A 26,496-nucleotide genomic window follows, 5' to 3' on the forward strand; every position below is an offset into this window, starting at 1 on the left:
CAGTCCCAGGCAGCTGCAAACCCAAATCTGCCTGGGCTGGGGAGACTTTGCCCTTTTTAAAAAAATGCTCAGTAATGGACATGACAGCTCCTCTCAGGCCCCCTTTTCATCATCATGATCACTGCCAGGAGCTCCCCCCGCCCCCTGGCCTCTCAAACCTACACAGCAATTTCAATCCATTTTCTCCAACTTAATAGAGATAGAGGTCACGTAGGCCTTATTTGAAAGTGATCAGAGACACAATGTATAGAGACACAATGTATGGGGAAAGCCTTTAGTAAAACTGTAAATGCCATTCAAATGTAGGGCATTCATAAAAATATTAAGTGCCTAAAAAATTGTGTTAAGCTTGTTCCTGCCAGAGAAGAAAGTTGAAGACAATTCAGAGTTGAGGAACTACTAGTTCATTTTTGTTTTAAGCTAATCAGTGGCCACTGTTAACCAAGGGGAACAATCTATATTAGCAGCGCAGGAAACATCCCGCTTCACTGACCCTCTACCTCTTTTCCCTTTCTTCCTCCTTTCCATTTGTAGAATGATCTGAGAATTGGCATAAAAGGTAACTCTTCCTTATTTACTCTATAGCCTCTTCTTGGTTGTGTGAAAAACTAAACAACCATACAAATATTAAAGGTTGTAAATACATATGTATATGCAGAATTGGCAAGTAATTTGACAATTTCTGTAACTCAGATCTGTACATTATAAGGTTCACGTCTGTTGTAGAGACTACAGCAAAGATCATAACTTGCAGCAGAAGGTGAGGGTAAGGGTGAAGCAGAATGAGCTATACTTTAGCAAGGTGTATTCACTTTGTTTACATTTTGCAAAATGGAGATTATGGAAAATTTAGTGCTCTTATCAGTAAACCATGTCAGACCTTGTATATTAATAGTTGCAAACAAAGAAGTCAGTCCATGAATCAGAATGTATATACCTGCCATTCTTTTCATTCTTTTTTTTTTAAGACTTTATTTATTAGAGGGAGAAAGAGACTGCATGCAGGGGCAGGGGGGACGGGCAGAGGGAGAGGAAGAAGCAGACTCCCCGCTGAGCAGGGAGCCCAATGCCGGGGGTCTTACAACCCATGAGATCATGACCTGAGCCGAAGGCAGATGTTTAACTGACTGAGCCACCCAGGCACCCCCTGTAGCTGCCATTCTGATAAAGGTATTGTTTATTGGAACAATAACCAGGAACTGTCTGAAAATTTACCATGGAGTCTTAGCATGAGAAGGACCTTGTACAGTCAGTTCTAATAATACCCTGTCTTTGGGCAAGTGGGTAAACAGCTAAGCTCTCTACCACCGTTACTTACTTTTTCCACATTGCCATGGATAGAGATTCTATCACCCATGCCAGGTTAGAATTCCAGAAGTTCCCGTGTGTGTGGGGGGGGGCGCTAAATCTCTCCTACTTGAATTTATCCCAGTCACTTTTTGATTGATTCAGAGTTTGAAAGTAGTACCCCACTAAATAATTATTTAATAAGTTTTAATGAAAATGATGAGTCAAGAGGTCTTATCTATACTTTTGGTTGATTTTTACCTTTTTTTAAACTAAAAAATCATTTTCCCTATAATATTGATAAAAGGTACAAAAATTCAGATTGAAATACATCCAAACAGACATTTGGAGAATTTTGCAATCCCTAAGTAGTCTTGCTTAAAATGATTACTTTGGGGTCAGGATTATTACATCTTTGGCTTTTAAATAGATCATTGAAAGGAAGGAAAATCCTTGACCCTACATACTTTAAAACGTTCTGGGCTAAGGAATTATCTTTTTAAAAAATAATGGAAATATGTATGTGGATATTGGTTCCTATCTTGTTTTGACTTAAATATATGGCTGTCTCAAACATGGTAATATAGTACTATCAAAGGAGACTATCCCAGGGGCGCCAGGGTGGTGCAGTGGCAGTTGGTTAAAAGTCAGCCTTTGGCTCAGGTCATGACACGGTCCTAGGATCAAGCCCCGCCTCAGGCTCCCTGTGCAGTGGGGAGTCTGCTGCTTCCTCTCCCTCTGCCCCCACCCCACCCCCGTCCTCTCTCTCTCTCAAATAAATAAAATCTTTTTTTAAAAGCATATTATCCTGGGGCACCTGGGTGACTCAGTCATTAAGTGTCTGCCTTCGGCTCAGGAGGGTCCTGGGATTGAGCCCCGCATCGGTCTCCCTGCTCAGTAGGAAGCCTGCTTCTGCCTACCCCACTCCCCCTGCTTGTGTTCCCTCTCTTGCTATCTCTTTCTCTGTCAAATAAATAAATAAAAATCTTTTAAAAAATATCTTGGGGTGCCTGGGTGGCTCAGTTGTTAAGCATCTGCCTTCGGCTCAGGTCAGGATCCCAATGTCCTGGGATCCAGCCCTGCATCGGGTTCCCTGCTCTGAGGGAAGCCTGCTTCTCCCTCTCCCACTCTCCCTGCTCGTGTTCCCTCTCTCACTGTCTCTCTCTCTCTGTCAAACAAATAAAATCTTTAAAAAAAAATTTAAAAAGTGTATTGTCCTGATTTAAGGTAAGAAAACAGTAGAGGCATGGCAGCTCAGCTGGAGAGCGGTGGGTCTCAGAGAGGAGTGGTCACTGGCGGAGAGGATGGTGCTGGAGAGCGGGCCCACATCATGAAGGTGCAGCTTCCCGTATCTAAAGCAGCTCCCTGTCCCCGAGAGCATTACTGGTTCACTCAGCTCACAGTTTCAGAATGGCTTCGGTTATTGCCTTTCTTTAGTGTACTTGCACTACTTAGCTGCCTTGCAATCCGTCCATTCCTCTCAAAGAAAAGCAACAGAACAATAGCTTGATTAATCTTTTTAAGGTTTATTTGTTTATGTGAGAGAGAGAGAGCACATGTATGCGAGAGAGAGAGCAAGCATGGGGTTTTGTGAGGGCAGAGGGAGAGGGAGAGAGAAACATAAGCCGACTTGGGACTGCGCAGGGAGCCCAAGGTAGGGCTCTATCTCATGACCTGAGCCGAAACCAAGAGTCCGGCACTTAATGGGCAGCACCACCCAGGACCCCCAAGCTTGATTAATCTTAAAATACAAGAGGAAAATTCCAAAGTGGTGAATGAAATAAACATTGAAGATTTGTGTCTTACTAAAGCAGCTTATTGCCGATGTTGGCGTTCTAAGACTTTCCTGAATGTGATGGGTCACGTAATAAACAAAATGAATTGGGCGCCTGGGTGGCTCAGTCGTTAGGCGTCTGCCTTCGGCTCAGGTCGTGATCCCAGGGTCCTGGGATCGAGTCCCGCATCGGGCTCCCTGCTCAGCGGGAAGCCTGCTTCTCCCTCTCCCACTCCCCCTGCTTGTGTTCCTGCTCTCGCTGTCTCTCTCTGTCCAATAAATAAATAAAATCTTTAAAAAATAAAAAAATAAAATGAATTGATAGGAGATGATGTGGGTCCTCTAATACTGAAGAAGAAAAAGGTATAATAGTAATGAATTAGAATTGAATTCAGTTGTATGCTGTAAAATCGTATAACAACATTTTTTTTCGTTCTTGGTGTATAGAAGATCTTTCAAATGGTGGTCTTAATTATTGCTACTGGTTGAGTATTTCTGCCAATTTATTTTCTTGCTACACTTGTTTATATTTTATACTTTGTATATTCAGTCATTTATATAGAAATTGAATTGTACAATCCTTTCATTCTTACTTCAAGGACTTAATGTATCTTCCTAAATACTCTTGGTTTTAATTAACTGAGAAAAAAACCGAGTTTTTGGCAATGGGTCCAAAGCTATTCCTTTGAATATCAGTATTTTCATAGAATCTATACTTAAAATTATTCTCCCTACACTATTAAGTATATTATTTTTCAGACCTGTTTTGATCATTTGAAGTGATTTTTCCTCTTTGACCTTCACAGTGTTTTCAGATCAGTAAGAAAAATATTGCTCTCAAGAATTACCTGAGTTTGCAAAGAGATAAACACTTTGCTTTATGAAGATTGTGTCTAATTAAAGTGTGAATGTCCCAATTTCAGAAAAGGCATGAACTGGATATAGAAAGTTCCAAAAGGGAACCGTTACTTACATTATAAAAGATTTGTTCACTTTATAAAAGGCTTGTTTGTGTCTGTTTTGTATTTATATATGTATCTGTATCTTGAACCCTGACTCAGTGACAGGGTAGGATAGGGTAGCAAGAATACTTAAACTAAACTCATGAGCTGCTGCTGCATTTGAAGGTCAATTAGAAATAAAGTATATCTGAATTCATGTGAAAATGATTAATAGTTCAGTGTTCAAAATTGTATACATTTTTCTCTTTATAACACTGTAAGCCAATAAAACATAAAATGCAAAAAAATTTGCAAAATAAACTTGGAGAATCTTTAAAAAACAAAAAATGGAGTAAAGCCTCAGTGAAATAAAAAGTAAGGTAAAATGGAGCTCAACCTTGGAACTTCTAGATTCTAGAACTTCTAGAACCTACTTTTAAAAAATTGTAAAAGTGGGGGGCATCTGGGTGGCTCAGTTGTCTAAGCAACTGACTCTTGATTTCAGCTGGGGTCATTATCTCAGGGTTGTGAGATCGAGCCCTGCTTCAGGCTTTGTGCTGGCCATGGAACCTGGTCGGGAATTCTCTCTCTCCTTCTCCCTCTGCCCCTCCCCCCCATTTCCCTCTCAAATAAATAAATAAAATAAAAGGGGCATTAGAGATATAGTGTGTGAAATGGGACTTTTTGACAGTAGGCTCTGAGAAATCACAAAGGATGTCTTTCCTGTAAAACCAAAGAATTACAACTTTTCTTTGTAGAAATAGTTGATCAGCATTAAAGACAGCCATTCTAGGGGCACCTGGGTGGCTCAGTCGTTAAGCATCTGCCTTCGGCTCAGGTCATGATCCCAGGGTCCTGGGATTGAGCCTTGCATCGGGCTCCCTGCTCCACAGGAAGCCTGCTTCTCCTTCTCCCACTCCCCCTGCTTGTGTTTCCTCTCTTCGCTGTCTCTCTCTCTGTCAAATAAATAAATAAAATCTTTAAAAAAATTAATAAATAAAATAAAAGACAGCCATTCTATTTCTCTATACTTAGAAGTAATTATTTTCCATTCAGAAATAACTTGCATTCTGCTTTGTGTTCTCTGGTAAGGAATTAGCAAGATGGTCTTCAGTAGTTGTTGTATGATAAATTAAATATTCCCAATCTGACCTTTGGAGTGTGTTGCTATGATGGTGATGGTTGAGATTTTGTGGAAGAAAGAAAAATGGCAGTAAAAATACTGTTTTTCTAGGATTTCTTTTATTTTTTTATTTTTTTAAACTTTATTTATTTATTTTTATTATGTTGTTAATCACCATACATTACATCATTAGTTTTTGATGTAGTGTTCCACAATTCATTGTTTTCATATAACACCCAGTGCTCCATGCAGAACATGCCCTCCTGAATACCCATCACCAGGCTAACCCATCCTTCCACCGCCCTCCGCTCTACAACCCTCAGTTTGTTTCTCAGAGTCCATAGTCTCTCATGGTTCGTCTCCCCCTCCAATTTCCCCCCCTTCATTCTTCTCCTCCTGCTATCTTGTTCATTTTTTTTTAAACATATGATGTATTAATTTGTTTCAGGGTTACAGGTCTGTGATTCATCAGTCTTACACAATTCACAGTGCTCACTATAGCACATACCCTCCCCATTGTCTATCACCCAGCCACCCCATCCCTCCCACCCCCCACCACTCCAGCAACCCTCAGTTTGTTTCCCGAGATTAAGAATTCCTCATATCAGTGAGGTCATATGATAAATGTCTTTCTCTGATTGACTTATTTCTAGGATTTCTTTTAATTTAAACATTTTAAAATAGTAAGGTTGGCCTCAGAAGAGTTGTCTCAAGCAACCCTTCCACTAATCTTCAGTAAGTCAGCAACCAAGAGCTCCTGGAGTTTGAGTAGCCTAACAAGGTTTTCTCCCCTCCCTGGTACTCTTGTCTCTCTAGGGGATTGTCAGATGTGCTTAGGCAAGAATTCTGAGCTCAGTAGAAGCATGGACAAATGTGATAAGAAACTGACTTTTCCTCCCTTTCTCTTGGTCAGTGTGCTGGAGAAGAGAAAAGAGTTGGTACACGTACAGTGTTTGTTGGCAATCATCCAGTTTCAGAAACAGAAGCTTACATTGCACAAAGATTTTGTGATAATAGAATAGTCTCATCTAAGGTAAGTGGTTTTTTTAATTCAGTAGATACATGTAGTGATTCATATAGTGAGCCAGATAATGCACTTATTTATGCTTCCAAGGAAGCTGGTTTATTTATATATGCATACATGGATGTGCACCTATACTGTATACCAACTGTGGTAATTATTCCACCAAAAGGCTGTTTTTCTTAAAAAGTATCATTCTGTCTTGTTATAGCTGAAATATTAGTCACTTGCTTTCCATTATTATTCATAGTGCCTGTTGATGATACATATTACGTTAAGCCTTAAAGGGTGCTAAAACTAGGAATTATTTACTTGCCCAAATCTTCCTGAATTTCTCTTAAGTGCTTGGACTAGGTTCTAAATAATTTACATTCTTTTGGAGGGTACTATCCTAGAATGACGTTTATATCTCTTTCTGTTCCACTGGGGAGCTCCTCAAGTACACTCCTGGCCTGACCATTTACTAGCTTTGTGACCTTGGCCAAATTAATCTCCAAGTCTATATGTCCTCAACAGTGAAATGGAGCTGATGTTCTATACGTAAAAGCACTCTCTATAGTCCCTAGTACCCAGTCGCCCTCATTCTGCTAATATTAGCTTGCTAATCTTCACCTTTGGCTGACCAGGTTAGGTACTAGGTGCTAAATGGCAGATAATTGATAGATTGACAGATCTTGATAGATTTTCCTTACTTCTTCACGTAGCCTGGCAAGGCAGATGTAAAATGTTAGTGACAGTTGGATCACTGCAAGTTTGTGAACACCTAGGACCTGAAACAAAATTATGCCCTTCCTTTAAAAATTTAACATTTGGTTTTCAAACACATGTGTGATTTCTCTTGAGGTAGCGAATGTATACAGATTATACTTAAGTAGGAGATTAACATGTAAAATATGGACAGAATGAGTGAAAACTGTTGCCTGATCAGCATGTATCTGTTGGCCTATAGAACACTCTGTCTTTGGATAAAATGTCTATTTCCTGTTCATCTTGAACCTTATGGCAGAAAATCTGTCATCAACCAGAAGTTTTCATACCTGTGCCCAGGATAGTGACTAGTCCTTTGATTGAAAATTGTAACTCCCCCTGTAGGATCCAAGACAATAGTAGTAGTCCTTTGACTCAGAATCATAGACATAGAACTGAAAGATCCTGCGAGATTATCTGTTCAACTTGCTGGCTCTACAGATGGAGAAAGCAAACCCAGAGAAATTAAGTTAGTGCCATGGTCATCAAGCAGAGTGAGTGATAAAGTCAGGAGCAGAACTGCTTTATAAGGTCTAGTGGCTCTGAATAAAAAGCCCTTTTCACATCATTGTGCTATTGGGGCTCCTTTCTCTGTGTTCTCTCACATTTTGCATCAAAATCTAAAATACTTTCTAGGGAAGTACTGTTTTCCATAGTGTTTTATGTAGAAGATAATGTAACACACTGATGGTAAAGTGACTTTCGTTGAACTAACTATAACCATTTTGTTGTAATATACTTCACAATTTCACATTGTAAAAGAACTAGAACACTCTGTCAAATCTTCATATTTAATATATTTCTCATATTTTATCTAGCTTCAGTTTTGCCAATAGGCAAAACAATACATTAGGATATTTTTTTTAAATAGTTAAGAGTGCATGAGACAAATAAAGTTTGTTTCTGAACAGATTTGCACATATATCTCTGTATCTGTATATATCTTTTAGAAATCAGAATAAAGAAATGAACATTTGTACATTGAATAGACTAACATCTCTCTTTTCTCTGTAACTATTACATGTTTACAGTTTTTCTAATTTACCAGTCATCTAGTTTACCAGTGTTCCACTTTTTCCTAAAAGCTCTAGCGCAGAAAAAGAGGAATTGACAGTATACTAACTTCAGAAAAAGAATGAAATCTTAATACAATGAATAATTAGAAGAGGATAGCATATGGACAGTGTAGTGGTAAAGAGCTTCATCCTTGTAGACAGAAGATCTGGGTTTGAATTTAAAGTAAGGCATCGAACCCTTCTGTGTCTCAGTTTTCTTATCTGTAAAATGGAGATATTAACAGTACTTACCTCAGAGGACCGCGATGAGGATAAAATAAAGTAATCCACAGTTTAAACACTGTGCTTGGCTTACAGTAATGACTCAGTAAATGGTAGGTGGTATTGTTAAATTATATTTCTGTGCTTAGTATTACTACAGTCCTGAGCAGTACTAGTGATTGCCTCAGTCTCATGTGTTTTGATTGTGTGGCATGATCTCTCTTTAAAAGAGGCCTTTGGGTCCATTCTAGAGATAACATTTTCATAATTTTTAAAATTTTTTTAAGGATTTTATTTATTTATTTGACAAAGAGAGACAGCTAGAAGGGAACCCAAGCAGGGGGAGTGGGAGAGGGAGAAGCAGGCTCCCCGCTGAGCAGGAAGCCCGATGTGTGGCTCAATCCCAGGACTCCAAGGATCATGACCTGAGCCGAAGGCAGACGCTAAACGACTGAGCCACCCAGGCGCCCCAATATTTTCATAATTTGAACTTTTCCTTCCTCACATTGTCTTTTGGCTCTTTATATTTTCACCAGAATCTTTTAATTGAAATGTACAGTTTATAGCATATGTTAGCTGCCTTCCAACTTCGTAGCAAGTGTTGATTTCCTTTTTCCTTATTCCCAGTAAGTCTTATTAATGCAGGGAACACTGAAAATAAACACTTTGACCTATCTTAAATTTTACTTACTGTTAAAATTAGTCTTCTTTTCTTCTTGGGGCACACAATACTTTCCATAGAAAAACTTGTTCTATGCAACCTTACTACTTTAATATAATCAGCAGGAACCTCTGGGAATCGCCAGAATTTTGTAGCTGGTACGAAATTTGGAAATCCCCTTCTGTAGCAAAATGAGCACTGATTGCTTGCTGCTAGGATCTTTAGTTTCCATCTTATTTCCCTGTTACACATTTTTTTTCTTGAAAAATTCAGAGCCTCAATCTTGAAGGCACTTTAGTGGCTTAAGAATCTGTGCGCTCCACCTAACTCTTTGAAGGTATGCCCAAGGTTAAATTTAGAACTCCTATGTGAAAGACTGTCTTGAATTAAAGCTTTAAGCCTAAAATACACTAGCATTCTCCCTCATTTTTAAAACTCAGATTTTCAGTAGAATTTATCGGACAGCTCTTTGAATCTTTTCAAACTCACGGGACGGTGCCTTTTTAGCTAAAGTTACTAAATCCTAGTGGGAGAGTGTCCTGGTAACTCCCTTTACTTAAACTTTCAAATTTATGGGAGAAAGAGTGGTACTTTAAAAAAGAGAAAGTTCTGCTTCACAAGGGTAACGAGCAGTGGAGTAAATGGCCAACACTTAAGATCAAGATTTCTTGTGCCTTCTATGTACCAAACATTGTTCTAGGCAGCTGTGGTAAGAGGGCTTATGATATGTTCCCTGACCTCTTAATAGCTCATGACCTGATACAGAAAAGAAGAGGGCATATAGCAATAGGTTCCTATAATGGTAATAATCAGAGTTCCCCAAGGAAGCAGTTCATTTAATAAGTTAAAACAGTGATAAACAAACAGTGGGGGTCTAGAAACAACAAAAATGTTCCCTTTTGATGTCTTAACACCCCACAGAGGACTCTAACAGACCCTAATGTTTGTTTGTTTAATTAAAAACCCCTTAGTTAGGGAACAGAAGGTCAACAAGCCAGAAACTCAGCTGTTAGCTTGTTGTGGAAGTTTAGCTTATTGTTTTAGAAAATTGATCTTAAGTAATTGGGACAGTTAAGTGCTGATCCTGAACTACATCAGCTTCAACGTGACTGGATCAGTGGTTTTGATCCCTTTTGTTTTTGGTTACAAGCTGCCTTGGGAACCTGATAAAAAGTGTGGATTCTCTTCCCCCAAATGATGCATATCCACACAATTCTTTATTTTTCCTTGTTTATTAAGGTTTTAAATTCCAGTATAGTTAGCCTACAGTGTTATATTAGTTTCAGGTGTACAATATAGTGATCCAACACTTCCATATACATCACCCAGTGCTCATCAGGACAAGTACACTCCTTAATCCCCATCACCTATTTCACCCATCCCCCACCCCTCCCCCCGCCCCGCCCCGTAACCATCAGTTCCCTGTAATTAAGAGTCTGTTTCTTATTTTGTCTTTCTCTCTTTCTTTACCTTTGTTTTGTTTCTTTAATTCTACATATGTGTGAAATCATGGTATTTGTCTTTCTCTGACTTATTTCACTTAGCATTATACTCTCTAGCTCCATCCATGTTGTTGTAAATGGCAAGATTTCATCCTTTTTATGGCTCAGTAATATTCCATTCTGTATATATACCACCTCTTCTTTATCCATTCATCTATCGATGGACACTTGGGCTGCTTCCATAGTTTGACTTTTGTAAATAATGCTGCAGTAAACATACATACAATGCATGTATCCCTTTGAATTAGTGTTTTGTATTTTGGGGGTAGATACCCAGTAGTGCGAGGACTGGATCATAGGGTAGTTCTATTTTTAACTTTTTGAGGACGCTCCATACTGTTTTCCACAGTGGCTGCACCAGTTTGCGTTCCCACCAACAGTGCAAGAGGAACGGTTCCTTTTGCTCCACATCCTTGCCAATACCCGTTGTTTCTTGTGTTTTCTGTTTTAACCATTGTGACAGGTGTGAGGTGATATCTCATTGTAATTTTGTGCTTAATTTTGAATGAGCTTCCTTGAGGCGCTTCCGTGACTCCTGGGGGGGAAGAATCTTCTAGGTTGGCTGTTGTTGTAATGCACCAACTCCTTTACTGAATATTTTTGCCTCCATTTATCTTCATTTTCCCGGGATTCCCTAATCTTTGAGCCCATAAGCCTTTTAAAGAGAGGTTAGTAGTAAATTCACATATATTGTGTCATGCTCTGCAACTTTGGCATTTCAGTCACCTTACCGAATAGATACTTTCTCACCGTATTTGTGGTGGAGATCATTTAAGTATAATTTAGATCTTTTAGGTTAAGAAACCTTTCTTTCTGGTTTCTGGTCTTTATCAAGATATCTAGAAAATGCAACTTCTCTTGGTGATTTTTTTAAATGACCTCATCCTTGAGCTTAAGATATTAGTGAGAAAGTCTCAATGATTCAACAGTTGGCCCAAGAGTTTTCTTCTCCTGCCCATGTACTACTTAGCATTGAACCTTTAACCTGTTACCAGTTACCAAAGCCCAGTGTGGTATGTTGATTAAAGTGAAAGCCCTCTATGTCCCAGGGTTATGTGTACACCTCAGCTGTCATGGAGGTGGGGCGGGGGGGTACTGATAGGGACAGAGTTATATCAGTGATGATGATCCAGACTCCAGTGGTTAGCTTAGCCAGAGGAATTAATTTGTTCATTCATTCATCCAACTAATTTATTGAATGTCTATTTTGTGTCTGTTAGGTGTTGGGGGAAAAGTAATATTACCTGTCCTTATGGAACTTACTGCCTATGGAGGGAGCAACTTTAATAAAAAATGCACACATCTATAGTTATTCACTGTATCGAGTATTATCAAGGAAGTATAGGATGACCTGAGAACACCTAACAAGGAACCTAATTTAGATCAGGTCAGGGAAAGCAGAGGTTGGGGACTAGATGGCCCAATTGTGATGCTCCAAATGAAAACTTCATTTCTTATATAGTATACCTCTAAGTGTATGCTTATTTGTATGTGTGAGGTCTGGGTTTTAACATTTTCAAATTATTGTGATAGTCCGGCCCATATGAGTTGTTATTAGGATTTTTCAAGTTTCCTTTCTAATAATACTCTTTTTTTTCCTCCTCCCATACAGTATACACTTTGGAATTTCCTCCCAAAGAATCTGTTCGAACAGTTTAGAAGAATTGCAAATTTTTATTTTCTCATCATTTTCCTTGTGCAGGTAAGAGCTCCATAAACAACCATTCCCCTTTTAGAAACTTAATTACTCCAGGGGCACCTTGGTGGCTCAGTCAGTTAAGCGGCTGCCTTTGGCTCAGGTCATGATCCTGGGGTCCTGAGATCGAGCCCCATGTCTGGCTCTCTGCTCGGCGGAGAGCCTGCTTCTCCCGCTCCCTCTGCCTGCCACTCTGCCTACTTGTGCTATCTCGCTGTCAAATAAATAAAATTTTTTTATTAAAAAAAAAAGAAAATTACTCCAATCAAACTTTTTCCCCCCAAACAAATTTTCAATCCATTTCTTTAAAAAAAAAAATAAAAGTGCCCTGTGTGTAAAAAGGTGTTTCAGGGCTTGTTTTAATAAAACTTTTTAAAGTACTAATATTATAGTTTAAGATTTACATGATTTTATATATTTCCAAAGTAGCATTTTTACTAGAAAACTTGTTGAGAATTTGTTACTTTCTTTAAAAACTTCCATGGATTTCATCTTTGTTTATCCTAGAAGGACATATATTGTGTACCATTAAATACAGTGGTATATATTAAAATTGAAAATAGTTCAGATTAATAGTTTTACTTCGTTAAACACCAGATTCAGCTTAATTGAAAATTTATCACTTTTCTTCCTGATACCAGTTTTGCTCTTCCTCTTTCATTTACTTTTAAGTGTGAAAGCCTGGTAGACTTGATCTTCTCTATGTTCCTGCTAATGTTTTTTTTGTGTTTTAAATTTTAGACATCTTAAATTGCCTCTTCCATCTTTAAGTCTATGAGCTATTATAAGTTTTCCCTCACCAAAATTACCCCCAGAAAATTTTATTACAGTAAGGGTATTTTTTCCTCGTTTCATTTTTTATTTTATTTATTTATTTATTTTTAAAGATTTTATTTATTTGAGAGAGAGAGAATGAGAGAGAGCACGAGAGGGAAGAGGGTCAGAGGGAGAAACAGACTCCCCGCTGAGCAGGGACCCCGATGTGGGACTCGATCCCGGGACTCCAGGATCATGACCTGAGCCGAAGGCAGTCGCTTAACCAACTGAGCCACCCAGGCACCCACTCGTTTCATTTTTTTAAACGAAGCAGAAACATCCCAATGAAATGGCTCAAAGCCTTGTTAATGTTAAGTGCTTCTGTTTATCCACTTTGAGGCTTTGAGTAAATGGTGCTGTAATTTAATTTAGCCCTGCTACTTAAAACCAGTCTGGGTTGTGATATGGAAAAGAGCTAATTTCAGTCTTAAATGATGGGTCATTTGAAAAGGAGCTACTCTAGTGATCCATCGTAAGATATCTTACAAAACAGCATAAAATAAACTGCATACAAAATTATGCTCAGAGGAGTCATTCTTTGTCGCATGCCGCGCAGTTCAGTTTGGTTCAGTGAATGTATACCAAGCACCTACTGTGTGCCTTGCAGTATTCCAGATAACAAAGATTCTAGCAGATACAATGAAGATCAAGATATGGCTTTTCTGTCCTTAAGGAATGTATGTTACAGTCATGTATCCATTTAATTTAATGCGGTATAAGTCATAAAAGTAGCATGAGCAACATGCTGTGGGGATACAGTGGAAGTTAATATGTCTTTCTAACCAAGAGGAGCTTAAGGAAACTTCAAAGAGTAGATGATATCTGAACTAAACCTTGAAAGATTAGAGCAAGTTAACCTGGTGAAGAATGCCAGATGGGTATCTCAGGCTGTGCATGAAGGCCCACAGCCACATAAAAGCCTGTGTCTCTAACTCGGGGGATGTGGCAGAGCCAGGCCTAGGTGGGGATTAGAGAAGAGAGCGAGTTGTGGGGGCAGATTGAACTCATGGTCCTCTGTCCCTCCAGTCTAGTCCTCTCTTAGTATTTGTTGTTTTAGTGAATGACAACATCTACCCAGCCGTCACCAGATACTTACAAGTCATCTCTCATCACCCTGACAAAAAATTCCTTGCCATTCCTACCATTTTAACCCCGAACTATCCATGGAAGTTCTTTGCATGTCTGCCGCTGCCCCCCTCGTCCAAGCCGTCATCTTGTACCCGCATTATGGACTCCCCGCTTACATTCTATTTTCCACAAATCGGGGAGGATGATCTTCTCAAAATGTAGTTCTGTTCACGGGACCTCTCCTTGCCTAAAAGCTTTAGTTATCTCCCACTGTGGGGTAAACAATGAGCTCTAGCCTAGAGGGCCCTGCTTGGGTTTGCCTCTGTCCCCCTCTCCAGCCCCATCTTACACCACACTCTACCCTTTATTTGTTTACGTGTGCCCCCCACCCCTGCGCTGCTACCATAGAGACATTGTATATGCGGTCCTCTGTGCCTGCCTGAAAGCCCATACTTCATCTCATTAACTCAGCTTTACTCATTAGATTTCAGCATTTCACTTGGTTGACTGTTTTCCCGTAAGCTGCTAGCTTTATGAGGGCAGGGACAATTCTCTATCTTATTTAAAGCAACATCTCTAGAGCCTGGCTGATGATAGCACAGGGGCTGAAAGAATGATACTCAACAAAGAGATGGTAAATGATTGGTTCTATTTCATTCAAGGCGTTAATCCAAACTGGAATGAAACCTAAGCCTGAATTAGAACTGTTTCCTTACACTAACTGCTCTGTGGATTGCTTTTGTTTAATGAAAGTCAACAGTGACCCTGTTACCAGGATATGTTTTGTCTGTTTTTCTACCTGAAATGGTTGTAGCATATCAGTCCTGCATATAAGTGAATGGCTTATTTTCCTTTTACGTTCAATTTAATTTCTTTACCTAGGTCACAGTAGACACACCGACTAGCCCGGTTACCAGTGGACTTCCACTTTTCTTTGTTATAACTGTTACAGCCATCAAGCAGGTAAATTTCTTATTTACAATTATGCCTGCATTTCAGTCCCATCTGCTTTGAATTTCATTGCCAAAGGTCCTTTTTCATATTTCTATAGAGTGGGCAGCATCCTTGATGGATTTAACTTATATTTGATTCCTATTAAAAACATACTAAAATGACCATAAGGTACATCTTTAATTTCTTTTGCCCCTTTTTTCCTCAGTATTTGTGTTATGGGGTTGTAACCCTAAAAGAAAGGAGGTAGAAGGTACAGCTCAGTCAGGAAATGAGAGGCGAATTTTTAGTGTGTATAAATGTTTTTCAGTGTGGCATATCTTTCTGAAAAATTCCCATTCTAGTGAATTTTTGTTGATGCCTAAAGCAGAGAACTCAAGAGCACAAGTACTTGATACTTGTTGTCTTTCTTCCCTGATGCTGCCGAAGTGGGTGGTGGGCAGAGACTTTTATTCTTGTTTTTCATCAAAGCTGACAATTGCCATGGTTTCTGATGCTGATGTCTGAAGTTTTTTGACCATTTTATATAATAGTACCTTTGAAAAATTCCACATGAAACTGAAAATGCAAATGGGAAACTGGAGGTAAAGGGGGGGTTAGCAACGTTTATCATGTACTGGGACAGTCCACAGGACCTGACTAATTGCAAACATACTTTTAGACAGTACTTACCAAAGAGCTTTAAAAACTACCCTCAAGAACTTCGAAAATGAAGGTCTGTTTTATGGTATTTTGAACAAGGTTACCTTTCCTCTTGGGGTTATCTGGTCTCTATCTTGCCTACCAGAAACTGCAAGAATATTTTTTCAAGTGTTTGGTTGCTAAATAAAGACTTTTGGAATGTTCTTTCCCTTAGGCTGTTAGGATTATTTTCTTTAACATCATAGAATTGCTGGTTCCAAGAATAGCCTGTATGGTTTACAAAAGCTCTTACTGATTCATTTTACTCCCTATACTAGTTCATGTTAGGGCCTTTCTTTCCTCACTGACATCACAGAAAGTGCCATAGGAAGTGATAGCCTAGCATTGTCATAAAGAGGGACAGGACAGGAAGAATATAGCACTGGAGAATAAAAGTGGAAGGCGATCAAGAGATTTTTTTCAAACAGTTACATTTGAAAAGGCACAGACATTATTCTCAAGAAAAAAAGCAGTGTGATGTAAAAAAGGAGAAGAGGTCATCCTCAGACAAATGAACATCCTCCTTCCTTAGTTCTTTTGGCTTAAATTTACTTCATACAAAAAAAACAAACTAAAATGAGCCATTAGACCTTTTCCTGATGACGTTTAACTCTAAAAAATGAATACCAGTTGATGATTTCCTTTACCACCAAATCAGTGAAGTTGACCTCCAAAACTTATCATGGATTCTGTGCCAAAATAATCCTAACTTGCCTTTTCTATTCTCTTTCCCTGGGGAGGAATTAGATTTCCTCAGCGATGATCACTCCCAACAGTCTACTACAGAATAATATATTTAAGTGATTAGAGCTGTAAGAAAATAAAACCCAGAAAAAAAATTGTCACATTAAAAAGTAGAGAAATTAACATTAATTTGAGTAAGTAGAATTAGAAGAATAAATCATAGCCTTTCACAGTTGAAGAATATTACGGTTCTGATTCCTGTGTTTTCATTGATACTTCTCTGTAGAATGGAGAAACCTTTTAACACAAGTAAATATTTACCTAAGGGGTATTTTGAAAGTGTGTCTTGGTTTTTGCTGTAAAAATGAACAATGTTGTCTTTTTAGCACTGTGAGTTGAGAATAATACTATAAGTATAAATATCTACTAGTGACTCATAGAGGGAGCTATAGAAATTTATTAACAACTTCGCTGCATCATGTGAGCTTGACTGTAGTTATTTTTACTCTAGGGATATGAGGATTGGCTAAGACACAGAGCTGACAATGAAGTCAACAAGAGCACTGTTTACATTATTGAAAATGCAAAGCGAGTGAGAAAAGAGAGTGAAAAAATCAAGGTATTTTTGTGGTTCATTTTTTTATTGTGGTAAAAACACAGCTTTTTAAAATATACAATTTAGTGACATTTAATACATTCACATTGTTATGCAAACTTCAACACTATCTAGTTCCAGAACATTTTCATCACCCCAAAAGGTAACCCCCATAGGCATTAAGTAGTCATGCCACATTCCTCCCTCTCCCAGGCCCTGGCAACTACTAATCTTCTTTCTGTCTCTATGGATTTACCTATTCTAGATTATTTCATGTATATGGAATCAGACACTATGTGGCCTTTTGTGTCTGCCTTCTCTTTCTTAATGTTCTCAAGGTCTCTTCTTATTGTAGCATATATTAGTAATTCTTGCTTTTATGGCTAAATATTCCATCATATGGCTATACCATCTTTTCTTTATCCATTCATCAGTTGATGGACATTTGGGAGTTTTCCCACCTGTTGGTTATTATGAACATTGCTGGTATGAACATTCATGGTCAAGTTTTTGTTTGAACACCTGTTTTCAATTATTTGAGATATACACCTAGGAGTAGAATTGCTACATAATACTGTAGTTCTTATGTTCAGCTTTTTCATGAACCACCAAGTTGTTTTCCATAGCAACTGGCCATTTTACATTCCACCAGCAATGTATGAGAATTCTAAGATAGTATTATTTTTTACTATCAGCTGAGTTATTTTTTAACCCAAATTAATCATTGTTGATTATTACCTAATAAGATCCCAGTCAATTAAGATTTTAGACCTGTCCATATCAAATAATCTGTTTTGTTCCCAACAGATGGTATTTTTTTTAACAGATTGTATTTTAATTGATAATGAACTTTACTTTTCTAGAGCAATTGTGAGGTCACAGCAAAATTGAGGAAAGTACAGTTTTCACATATACCCCCTTTTCCCACATCTGTACAACTTGCCTCGCTATCAGCATTCCATAGTGGTATTTTTGTTGCAATCCATGAACCTACACTGGCACATCATTATCACCCAAAGTCCATAGTTTTCATTAGGATTCACTCTTGTTCCAAATTCAGTGGCCTTAGACAAATGTCTAATGACAGGTATCCACCATTATTAGTATCATATAGAATCGTTTCGCTGCCCTAAACATCCTTTGTGCTTTGCCTCGTCATCCCTTCATCCTGCCAACCCCAGGTCACCACTCATCTTTCTACTTTCTCCATAGTTTTGCTTTTCCGTAATATATTGTTAGAATCATATTCAGATTGGCTTCTTTAACTTAACAATATGCATTTAAGTTTATGCCATGTCTTTTCATGTCTTGATGGCTCATTTCTTGTTAGTGCTGAATAATCTTCCATTGTCTAGATGGACTAGTTTATGTATCCGTTCACCTTCTGAGGGACATCTTGGTTGCCTCCAAATGGTGGCAGTTATGAACAAAGCTGCTGTAAACACTTATGTGCAAGTTTTTGCATGGACATAAGATTTTATTTGAGTAAATATCAAGGCGTGTGCTTATTGGATTGTATGGTAAAAGCATGTTTAATTTTGTAAGAAACTGCCAAGCTATCTCCAAAGAGGCTGTTCATTTTGCATTCCCATCGGCACCGAATGAGTTCCTGTTTCTCCACATCCTGGCCAACATCTGTTGTCAGTGTTTTGGGTTTTGGCAATTCTAAGAGGTGTGTAGTGGTATCTCATTTTTGTTTTAATTTGCATTCCCCTAATGACATAGTGGTGTTCGACATCTCTTCATATGCGTCCTTGACATCTGAGTATCTTCTTTCATGAGGTTGCCTATTCAGGTCTGTACCCATTGTTTAATCAGAGTGCTCATTTTCTTATTGTTGAGTTTTAAAAGTTTTTTTTTAATATTTTGGATAACTGTCTTTTATCAGATAGGTCTTCTATAAATATTTTATCCCAGTCTCAAAGTATTATTTATTTTTTTATTTCATTTTGTTACTGTGATCAAAAAGCATATAACGTTAAATTGACCATCTTAACCATTATTTTAAAGTATAATCTCCATTTTATTTTTTTTCCAGAGAACAGTTTTTCTTCCCTGCTTAAGGACTTAGCTCCTTACATGGGCTTTGGTGAAGGTGGTGGGGTAGTACCCTCAGGTCCAAATCGGGGTGGGGGTGGGGGTGGGGGTGTTGGGTCCTTCCGTGCTTCAGGAGAGCCATTCTGGACTACGTTGCTGTGAATGGTGCAGCTCACGCAGTAATGTAGTCTCACAGCTTGGGACACACATACGCTTGGAAGACATTCGCTTTGGAAATGCCCCTGATGGCAGTGGCCTCTACTGTGGTCCCAGTAACAAACTTCTCTGTGGTTGTGCCACAAATGGCCATGGCCACGTGCAGCCTAATGCCCTTTGTGGCACAACCATTATTCTTTGTTTTCTTGGTCATCTTGAAAGTGAGGCCCCGAGAGGGCCCAACCTAACCTTTTTTCTTTTTTTTTTTGTTTTGTTTTTATTTATTTTTTTGTAAAGATTTATTTGTTTGGGGGTGTTGGGGAGGAGCAGAGGGAGAGAATCTTAAGGGAGACTCCCTGTTGAGCACGGAACCCCACAACGCCGGGGCTCCATCCCAAGACGCATGAGATCATGACCTGAGCTGAAACCAAGAGTCAGAGGCTTAACTGACTTGAGCCACCCAGGTGCCCCTAAAATTTTATTGTTTTAAAAAAATCTCTACACCTGTTGTGGAGCTCGAACTCACAACCCCAAGATCAAGAGTCATATGCTGCACCGACTAAGCCAGCCAGGTATCCCCCTCATCTTAACTAACCATTTTTAGTGTACAATTCATTAGTGTTAAGTATAGTCACATTGTTGTACAACAAATCTCTAGAATCTTTTCATCTTGTAATACTAAAACTTCATACCCATAAAACATGAACTCCCCCTACCTCCAGCCCTTGATAAACACCTTTCTACTCTCTATTTCTATGACTGACTGCTTTCGAGAACTACTTCCTTTGAATGGGATCATACTGTACTTGTCCTTTTGTGACTGGCTTATTTCACTTAGCATAATGTCTTCAAGGTTCATCCATGTTGTAGCATATGACAGCAATTCCTCTCTTTTAAGACTATGTAATATTCCATTTTATGCCTATACTACCTTTTCTTTATCAATTCATCTGTTGATGGACATTTGAGTTGCTTCCACCTCTTAGTAATGTAAATAATGCTGACAATCACAAGTGTACAAATAACTCTAGATATCCCGCTTTGAATTATGTTAGATATATACCCAGAAATGAAATTTCTTAATCATATGGTAATTCTGTTTTTAATTTTTTGAGGAACTTGCATACTGTTTTCCATAATGGATATATCATTTTACCTTTACACTTAGAGTGTACAAGGGTTACAAACTTCTTCACATCCTCTCCAGCACTTGTTAGTTTCTGTTATTTTGATGGTGGCCATCCTAATGGGTGTGAAATATCTCATTGTGGTTTTGACTTGCATATCCCATATGATTAGAGATGTGGAACATCTTTTCATGTGCTTTTTGGCCATTTGTATATCTTATTTGGAGAAATGTCTATTCGGATCCTTTGCCCGTTTTTTAACTGGGGTATTTGTTTGTTGTTGAGTTGTAGAAGTCTCTTATAGATTCTGAATATTAACTCCTTATCAGATATATGATTGGCAAGTATTTTCTCCCATAGGTTACCTTTTCATTCTGTTGATTGTTTCCTTTGGTGCAAAGTTTTTAAGTTTGATATATTCCGGTTTCTTTTTTTTTTTTTTTTTTTTTTAAGTAGGCTCCACACCCAGCACATGGAGCCCAACACAGGGCCCAAACTCACGACTCTGAAATCAAGACCTGAGCCAACACCAAGAGTTGGACGCTTAACTGACCAAGCCACCCAGGCACCCTAATATATTCCCATTTCTAATGTTGAGGGGTTTTTTTCCTGCACTGTGGTGTATGTCCAGGAAATCATTACCAAATCCAGTGTCCTAAAGCTTTTCCCTGATGTTCTTCCAGGAGTATAAAAAGTTTTACATTTAGGTCTTTTTTTTCCTATGATTTTATTTATTTGAGAGAGAGAGAGAATGAGCAGGGAGGAGGGGCAGAGGAAGAGGAAGAAGCAGACTCCCTACTAAGCAGGGAGCCCAACATGGGGCTCGATCCCAGGACCCCGAGATCATGACCTGAGCCAAAGGCAGATGCTTAACCGACTAAGCCACCCACATGCCCCTTATATTTAGGTCTTTAATTAATTTTGAGTAATTTTTGTATGTAGTGTAAGGTAAGAGTCAAACCTCATTGTTTGCGTGTGGCTATCCAGCTTTCCCAACACCATTTGTTGAAGAGACCGTCCTTTCTTTATTGCATAGTCTTGGCACCCTTGTTGAAAATCATTTGGCCATATATGCAAGGGTTTGTTTGTGGGCTCTCTCTTCATTGGTCTATATATTTGTCTTTATGCCAGTACCATACCATCTTAATTATTGTTGCTTTGTAGTATGTTTTGAAATCTGGGAGTGTGGAGACTCCTCAAGTTTTTTTTTCTTTTCAGCATTGTTTTCGCTATTTGGAGTCCCTTGAAATTCCATATGAATTATAGGAATTTTTTTTATGTCTGCAAAAAATGTCATTTGCATATGGGTAGGAATTCCATTGAGTTTGCAGATTGCTTGAATGGTATAGGCATTTAAACAAGTCTTAAGTCTTCCAATTCATGAACATGAAATGGCTTTCCATTTATTTTATCTTTGATTTCTTTTAGCAATTTTTGTAGCTTTCAATGTGCAAGTCTTTAACTTCTTTGGTTAAGTTTATTCCTAAGTATTTTATCTTTTTTGATGCTATTGTAAATAGAGATTGCTTTTTTTAATTTCCTTTTTGGATTGGTCATTGTTAGTGTATAGAGATACAAATAATTTCGAGTGTTGATTTTATATCCTGCAACTTTGTTGAATTCATTTATTAATTCTGACAGGTTTTTGTGTGTGTGGAATCTAGGGTTTTTTATATATAATATTAGGTCATCTGCAAACCAGAATAATTTTACTGCTTTTCCAATTTGTATGCCGTGTGTGTGTGTGTGTGTGTGTGTGTGTGTGTGTGTGTGTGTGTGTGTGTGTAATTGCTCTGGCTAGAACTTCCAGTACAATGTTGAATAGCCATGCTGGGGAGTGGATATCCTTGCTTTGTTCCTGATACTAGAGGAAAGGCTTTCAGTCTTTCCTCACTGAGTGTGATATTAGCTGTGGGCTTTTCATATATGGCTTTTATTATGTTGAGGTCATTTTTTTTCTCTTTCTAAGTTCATTGAGTGTTTTTATCATGAAAGAGTTGAATTATGCGAAATGCTTTTTCTGCATTGATTGAGATGATTAAATAGCTTTTGTCTGTTGTTGTTATGTGTTGCATTACACTGATTGATTTTTGTGTATATCCTTTCATTCCCAAGGATACATCCCATTTGGTCATGGTGTGTGATCATTTTAATGTGCTGTTGGATTTGGTTGAGTAGTATTTGTTCAGGATTTTTTTTTCATCAATATTCATTGAAGATATTGGTCTCTAGTCTTCTTCTCTTATACTGTCTTTTCCTGATAAAATGGTATTAGTAATTCTGGCCTCATACACCAGGTTTGGGAGTGTTCCCTCCTCTTCGATTCTTCAGAATAGTTTAGGAATTGGTGTTATTACTTTTTTGAATATTTGGCATAATTCTCTTATGAGGTCATCTAGCCCTGTAGTTTTTTTTTGGGGGGGGGGGAAGTTTTCGATTCCTGCTTCAGTCTCCTCACTAGCTTTGGGTCTGTTCAGATTTTCTGTATCTTCATGATTCAGTTTTGGCAGGTTGTATGTTTCTAGGTGCTTACCCATTTACTCTAGGTTCTCTTATTTGTTGGCATATAATTGTAGTAGTCTCTTATAATCGGGGGGGAGGTGCAGAGGGAGAGGGAGAAGCAGCCTGAGCAGGGAACTTGATGTGGGGCTCGATCCCAGGACCCTGGGATCATGACCTGAGCTGAAGGCATACACTTAATGACTGAGCCACCCAGGCCCCTCTCCAAGATATTATTTTTAAAAGAATATTTCTATATGAATATGGATTAAAATAGGAAAGGTAACAGAAATCAAATTCTCTAGAACAAGGGAAGAAGATGGGTGGAACAGAAAGAGCAGAGGGTAGGTGAAAATACCATTCCAGAAGGGTTCAGGATTGTGATAGGAATTGCTTAAAAATGATACTCTCCTCCCTGTACTTTCATCAGGCATTATCAGTGCTGAATTATTTATTAAATACTGGGAATTGTTGGACATAAGTTCTCCATATTCACAGCGATAGGTAAATTGTCTTGCATCTTCTTTTAGTAATAATGCGGAAAAGGCTACAGAGTGGGAGAGTTACCTGAGATTGACGTAGAATGTCTTTTTTTTTTTTAAGCTCTTATTTTATTTATTTGACAGAGAGAGACAGCGAGAGAGGGAACACAAGCAGGGGGAGCGGGAGAGGGAGAAGCAGGCTTCCCGCGGAGCAGGGAGCCCGATGTGGGGCTCAATCTCAGGATCCTGGGATCATGACCTGAGCTGAAGGCAGACGCTTAATGACTGAGCCACCCAGGCGCCCCTAGAATGTCTTTATATCACCCGTTTTTCTTTTCTGCATTCTCTGCATCCCGTAGAAGACCCTCAACTAGAGTGGTTAGGATCTGAAGTTGCCAAACCGGTCTTAGAAACTCAGCATAAGAACCAAATGCAGCCTAAATGATTCATAGCATTAAATCTGTTGCTCCCAGGGCACTAAGTAAAATTGTGAAGCAAGTAAATGTTTCCCACGTCTCTCCCTTTCTCTTGTTTCCTCTTTCTGATTTTGTTGTCACCCCCCACCCTCTTAGAAAGACCCCCTCCCCATCTTCCAGCTTTTGTTCATCAGGCTTCTTTGCCTTGAGGCTGATCTCAACCAGGTATAATCTTAATTAAATCAGTTGATGCTATTGTGTAAGGTGCTGTTTGATTCGGCCCTTTCTGGAATACTTGTGTGTGGCAAGAAATGCCTATAAACTAAAATTATCTAAGTGTTTGCTTGCCTGGGGAAGTGGGTAGACTATTGTTGAGTAAGAGAGTAACTTGGTGTGTATCCTCAGTGCAGTGGAAATTTTTTGAAGGTTTTCAAAGCCAGGGAGTGACTTGGAGAAGAGGGTAAGAGCCTACATTACGATGACAGTAGTAGAGATGACAATAATAAAATAGTAAATAACATTTATATATAACATAAATATGCCAGGCATTCCCTTTCACATTATATTAACTGATTTAATCCTTACTTTATAACAGTCCTATGAAATAGGTACTTTGATTATTCCCTCTTTACAAATATTAAAACTGAGGCACAGGGAGATTAAGAAACTTGTCCATGACGAGTAAGTGGAAAACCTGGGATTTGAAACAAGTTTGGGTTATGAATTGTGCTCATAACCACAACTTTGTACCACCTGTTTCATGATTAAGATAAATGGATATATTCAGGATATTTTTTGGAGGTAGAATCATCAAGACTTAGTGATGTACTGGATGCAGGGAGCAAAAAAGAGCAAAGAGCAAAAAAGAATAAAGATAGGCTTCTTGATTTTGGCCTGAGCAACTGGGTGAATTAAATTGAGCTATTAAACAAAAATGCTGGTTATTAAATAAGATGGAGAAGACCAGGAGAAGAATAGGTTTAATGACAGATGTGGGAGTGAAAAGGAAATCAAAAATTCCATTTTAGCCATGTTCATTTTGAGATACCTGTTAGACATCCAGATGGAATTGTCAAGCCTGGAGCTTAGATATGTTTGAACTAGCAGTCGAAATTTGGATTTCGTCAACATGTAGATGGCACATGAAGCCATGGGACGGGTCGAATCCTAGAATATAGAGAAGACAGCCGACAAAGAGGGCTTGAGGAATTCCAAGGTAAAAGCATGGTTCTTTGTAAGGAAGAGAATATGGGTTTTGGTATTGGAAATACTGGAAGAGTTTCTTCAGGTTTTCTGATTATTTCCTTTTTTGTATCCAGTCTACTGATAAACACATGGAAGGACATCTTTTATAACTTTTCCTTTTGCCTTTTTTTTTATAGTTTCCATCTCTGCCCAAATTCCTCACCTGCACATGTATGTTGTCTGCCTTTTCCACGAAATACTTTAATATCTTAATCATAGCTATTTTTATTTTTACATGCCTGTTTTTCATAATCCAAAATCGCAACATTTCTGGACTGGTCCTGTGCTGACTCCTTTATATCTTGATCTTAGGTCATTTTGATCTTATGTTCTATGTGTCTTGTTTTGTTTTGTTTTTTTTTAATTTATTTTTGGACATTGAATGTGAAACAGTGCTAGAGACCAAGGTAAATAGTATTTATGATCTGCAATGGGCACACCTCTTCTGTCAGCCCATGAATGTGAAGCGTAAGTCAGTCTAGTCAGAGTCGGGTTGTAGCTTTTGCTGTTTTTGGTATCCCACTGGGAATTCCAATCCCGCGAGCGCTCCATTGCCATTGCCTTGTGCTTTGCGTAGGGCCTGGGGGCCCAGAGGGCCTAGCTCAGTACTTCTGTTCCACCTGCTGCTTCCAGGAGGTCTGCGTCCCTGAGACTGGATGTCCCTCTCTCTGCCCCTTCTCCTCTCCCCCACCCCAGTAGATTGCTATTTCTTATTGTTATTCATATTGCAAGTCTCCTGGGAGGAACAGAGTGATTTCTTGGTTCTCCTGCTCCAGTCTCAGTATTAAGCAGGGCCTAAGCACCTTTGCCTCACTACTGAATACTTGGTCTCAGTACTCCTACCCCACCTCCAATGGCATTTGAACTTTGCCTTTTATTAGTGCTAGGGCCCCCGTATCTGTGGGTTTTCTGTCCCATCCCGAGCAGCAGATGGTGTTTATTCTTTGTCTCCTCTAGCAGTGGTGACGTTTTCCTGAGACTAACCCAGGGAGGGTTTCTTGCCTTTCTCCTAGACATAGATGGCTTTTGCCTCAAAACAAGAGAAGGGTCCACGATTCTGGCATACTTTGCTTCTGTCTCTCCACAGTGGTCAGGCATAACTGGCATGCCTATACCAGTAAGGCAGGCTCCTGTAGGTCTCCTGCCCTCGTGTTTTCTCACCAGTACCCAATGGATGCCTGTAAAGAAGAAATGATGAGTGGTTATGATCTCCTCTTTTCTTTCAGGTTTGCACATTTCAAACTGTCACATTAGCTCCTACCAAGCCTTTAAGAATTGGTTCAAAATCTAATTGTTTTTCTTCTTCTGCCCTTTTATGGCAGTCATCTCTTGCTCCTGTGCCTTGTCAGTTGTGAAACAGTTCATTTCTCCTGTCTGTCCTCAGAAGGACTTTCCGCCCTTTGAAATTCGGTTCACTTGGTTGCCTCGCAACCTCAGCTCTCTGATGAACTAAAAAAACACATAATTTTGTAGATTATCTGTTCTCTTACTGTTTTTTTGCATACTAAACGGAAATAGAGCCCAAGTTGAATGTCTCTGTGGACCCTGTTGTTCCTTTTCTTTAAAAACCCCATCCCACTTCCCCCTTGCCTTAGGGTAAGGCCTAACCCCCTGAGCCTGGCCTGCCAGCCCTCTGAGATCTGCCCTCTGGCCATCTCACCAGCCTCAACTTGCACTCCAGGTACAGAACCTTTATAGTTCATATCTGAG

The 26,496-nt window shown here is 38.9% G+C and overlaps 1 protein-coding gene and 1 pseudogene across 3 annotated transcripts in view; one reads left to right on the forward strand and one right to left on the reverse strand.

Moving 5' to 3' along the window:
• Positions 1–26,496, forward strand: part of ATP11C (ATPase phospholipid transporting 11C (ATP11C blood group)) — a 173,925-nt gene that overhangs the window by 73,730 nt on the left and 73,699 nt on the right. For all 3 annotated transcript variants that reach the window (XM_028123823.2, XM_028123822.2, XM_028123821.2), the window contains exons 2-5: positions 6,039–6,158; positions 11,946–12,035; positions 14,796–14,876; positions 16,741–16,848. In XM_028123823.2, coding sequence (XP_027979624.1) covers positions 6,039–6,158; positions 11,946–12,035; positions 14,796–14,876; positions 16,741–16,848 — 399 coding nt within the window. The remainder of the gene's footprint in view (positions 1–6,038; positions 6,159–11,945; positions 12,036–14,795; positions 14,877–16,740; positions 16,849–26,496) is intronic.
• Positions 18,900–19,231, reverse strand: LOC114224593 (small ribosomal subunit protein eS26 pseudogene; annotated as a pseudogene).

This window comes from Eumetopias jubatus, unplaced genomic scaffold (assembly GCF_037043125.1).
Source record: "Eumetopias jubatus isolate StellerSeaLion01/CBP00866 unplaced genomic scaffold, mEumJub1_p1.0 scaffold_11, whole genome shotgun sequence".
Taxonomy (NCBI): Eukaryota; Metazoa; Chordata; class Mammalia; order Carnivora; family Otariidae; genus Eumetopias; species Eumetopias jubatus.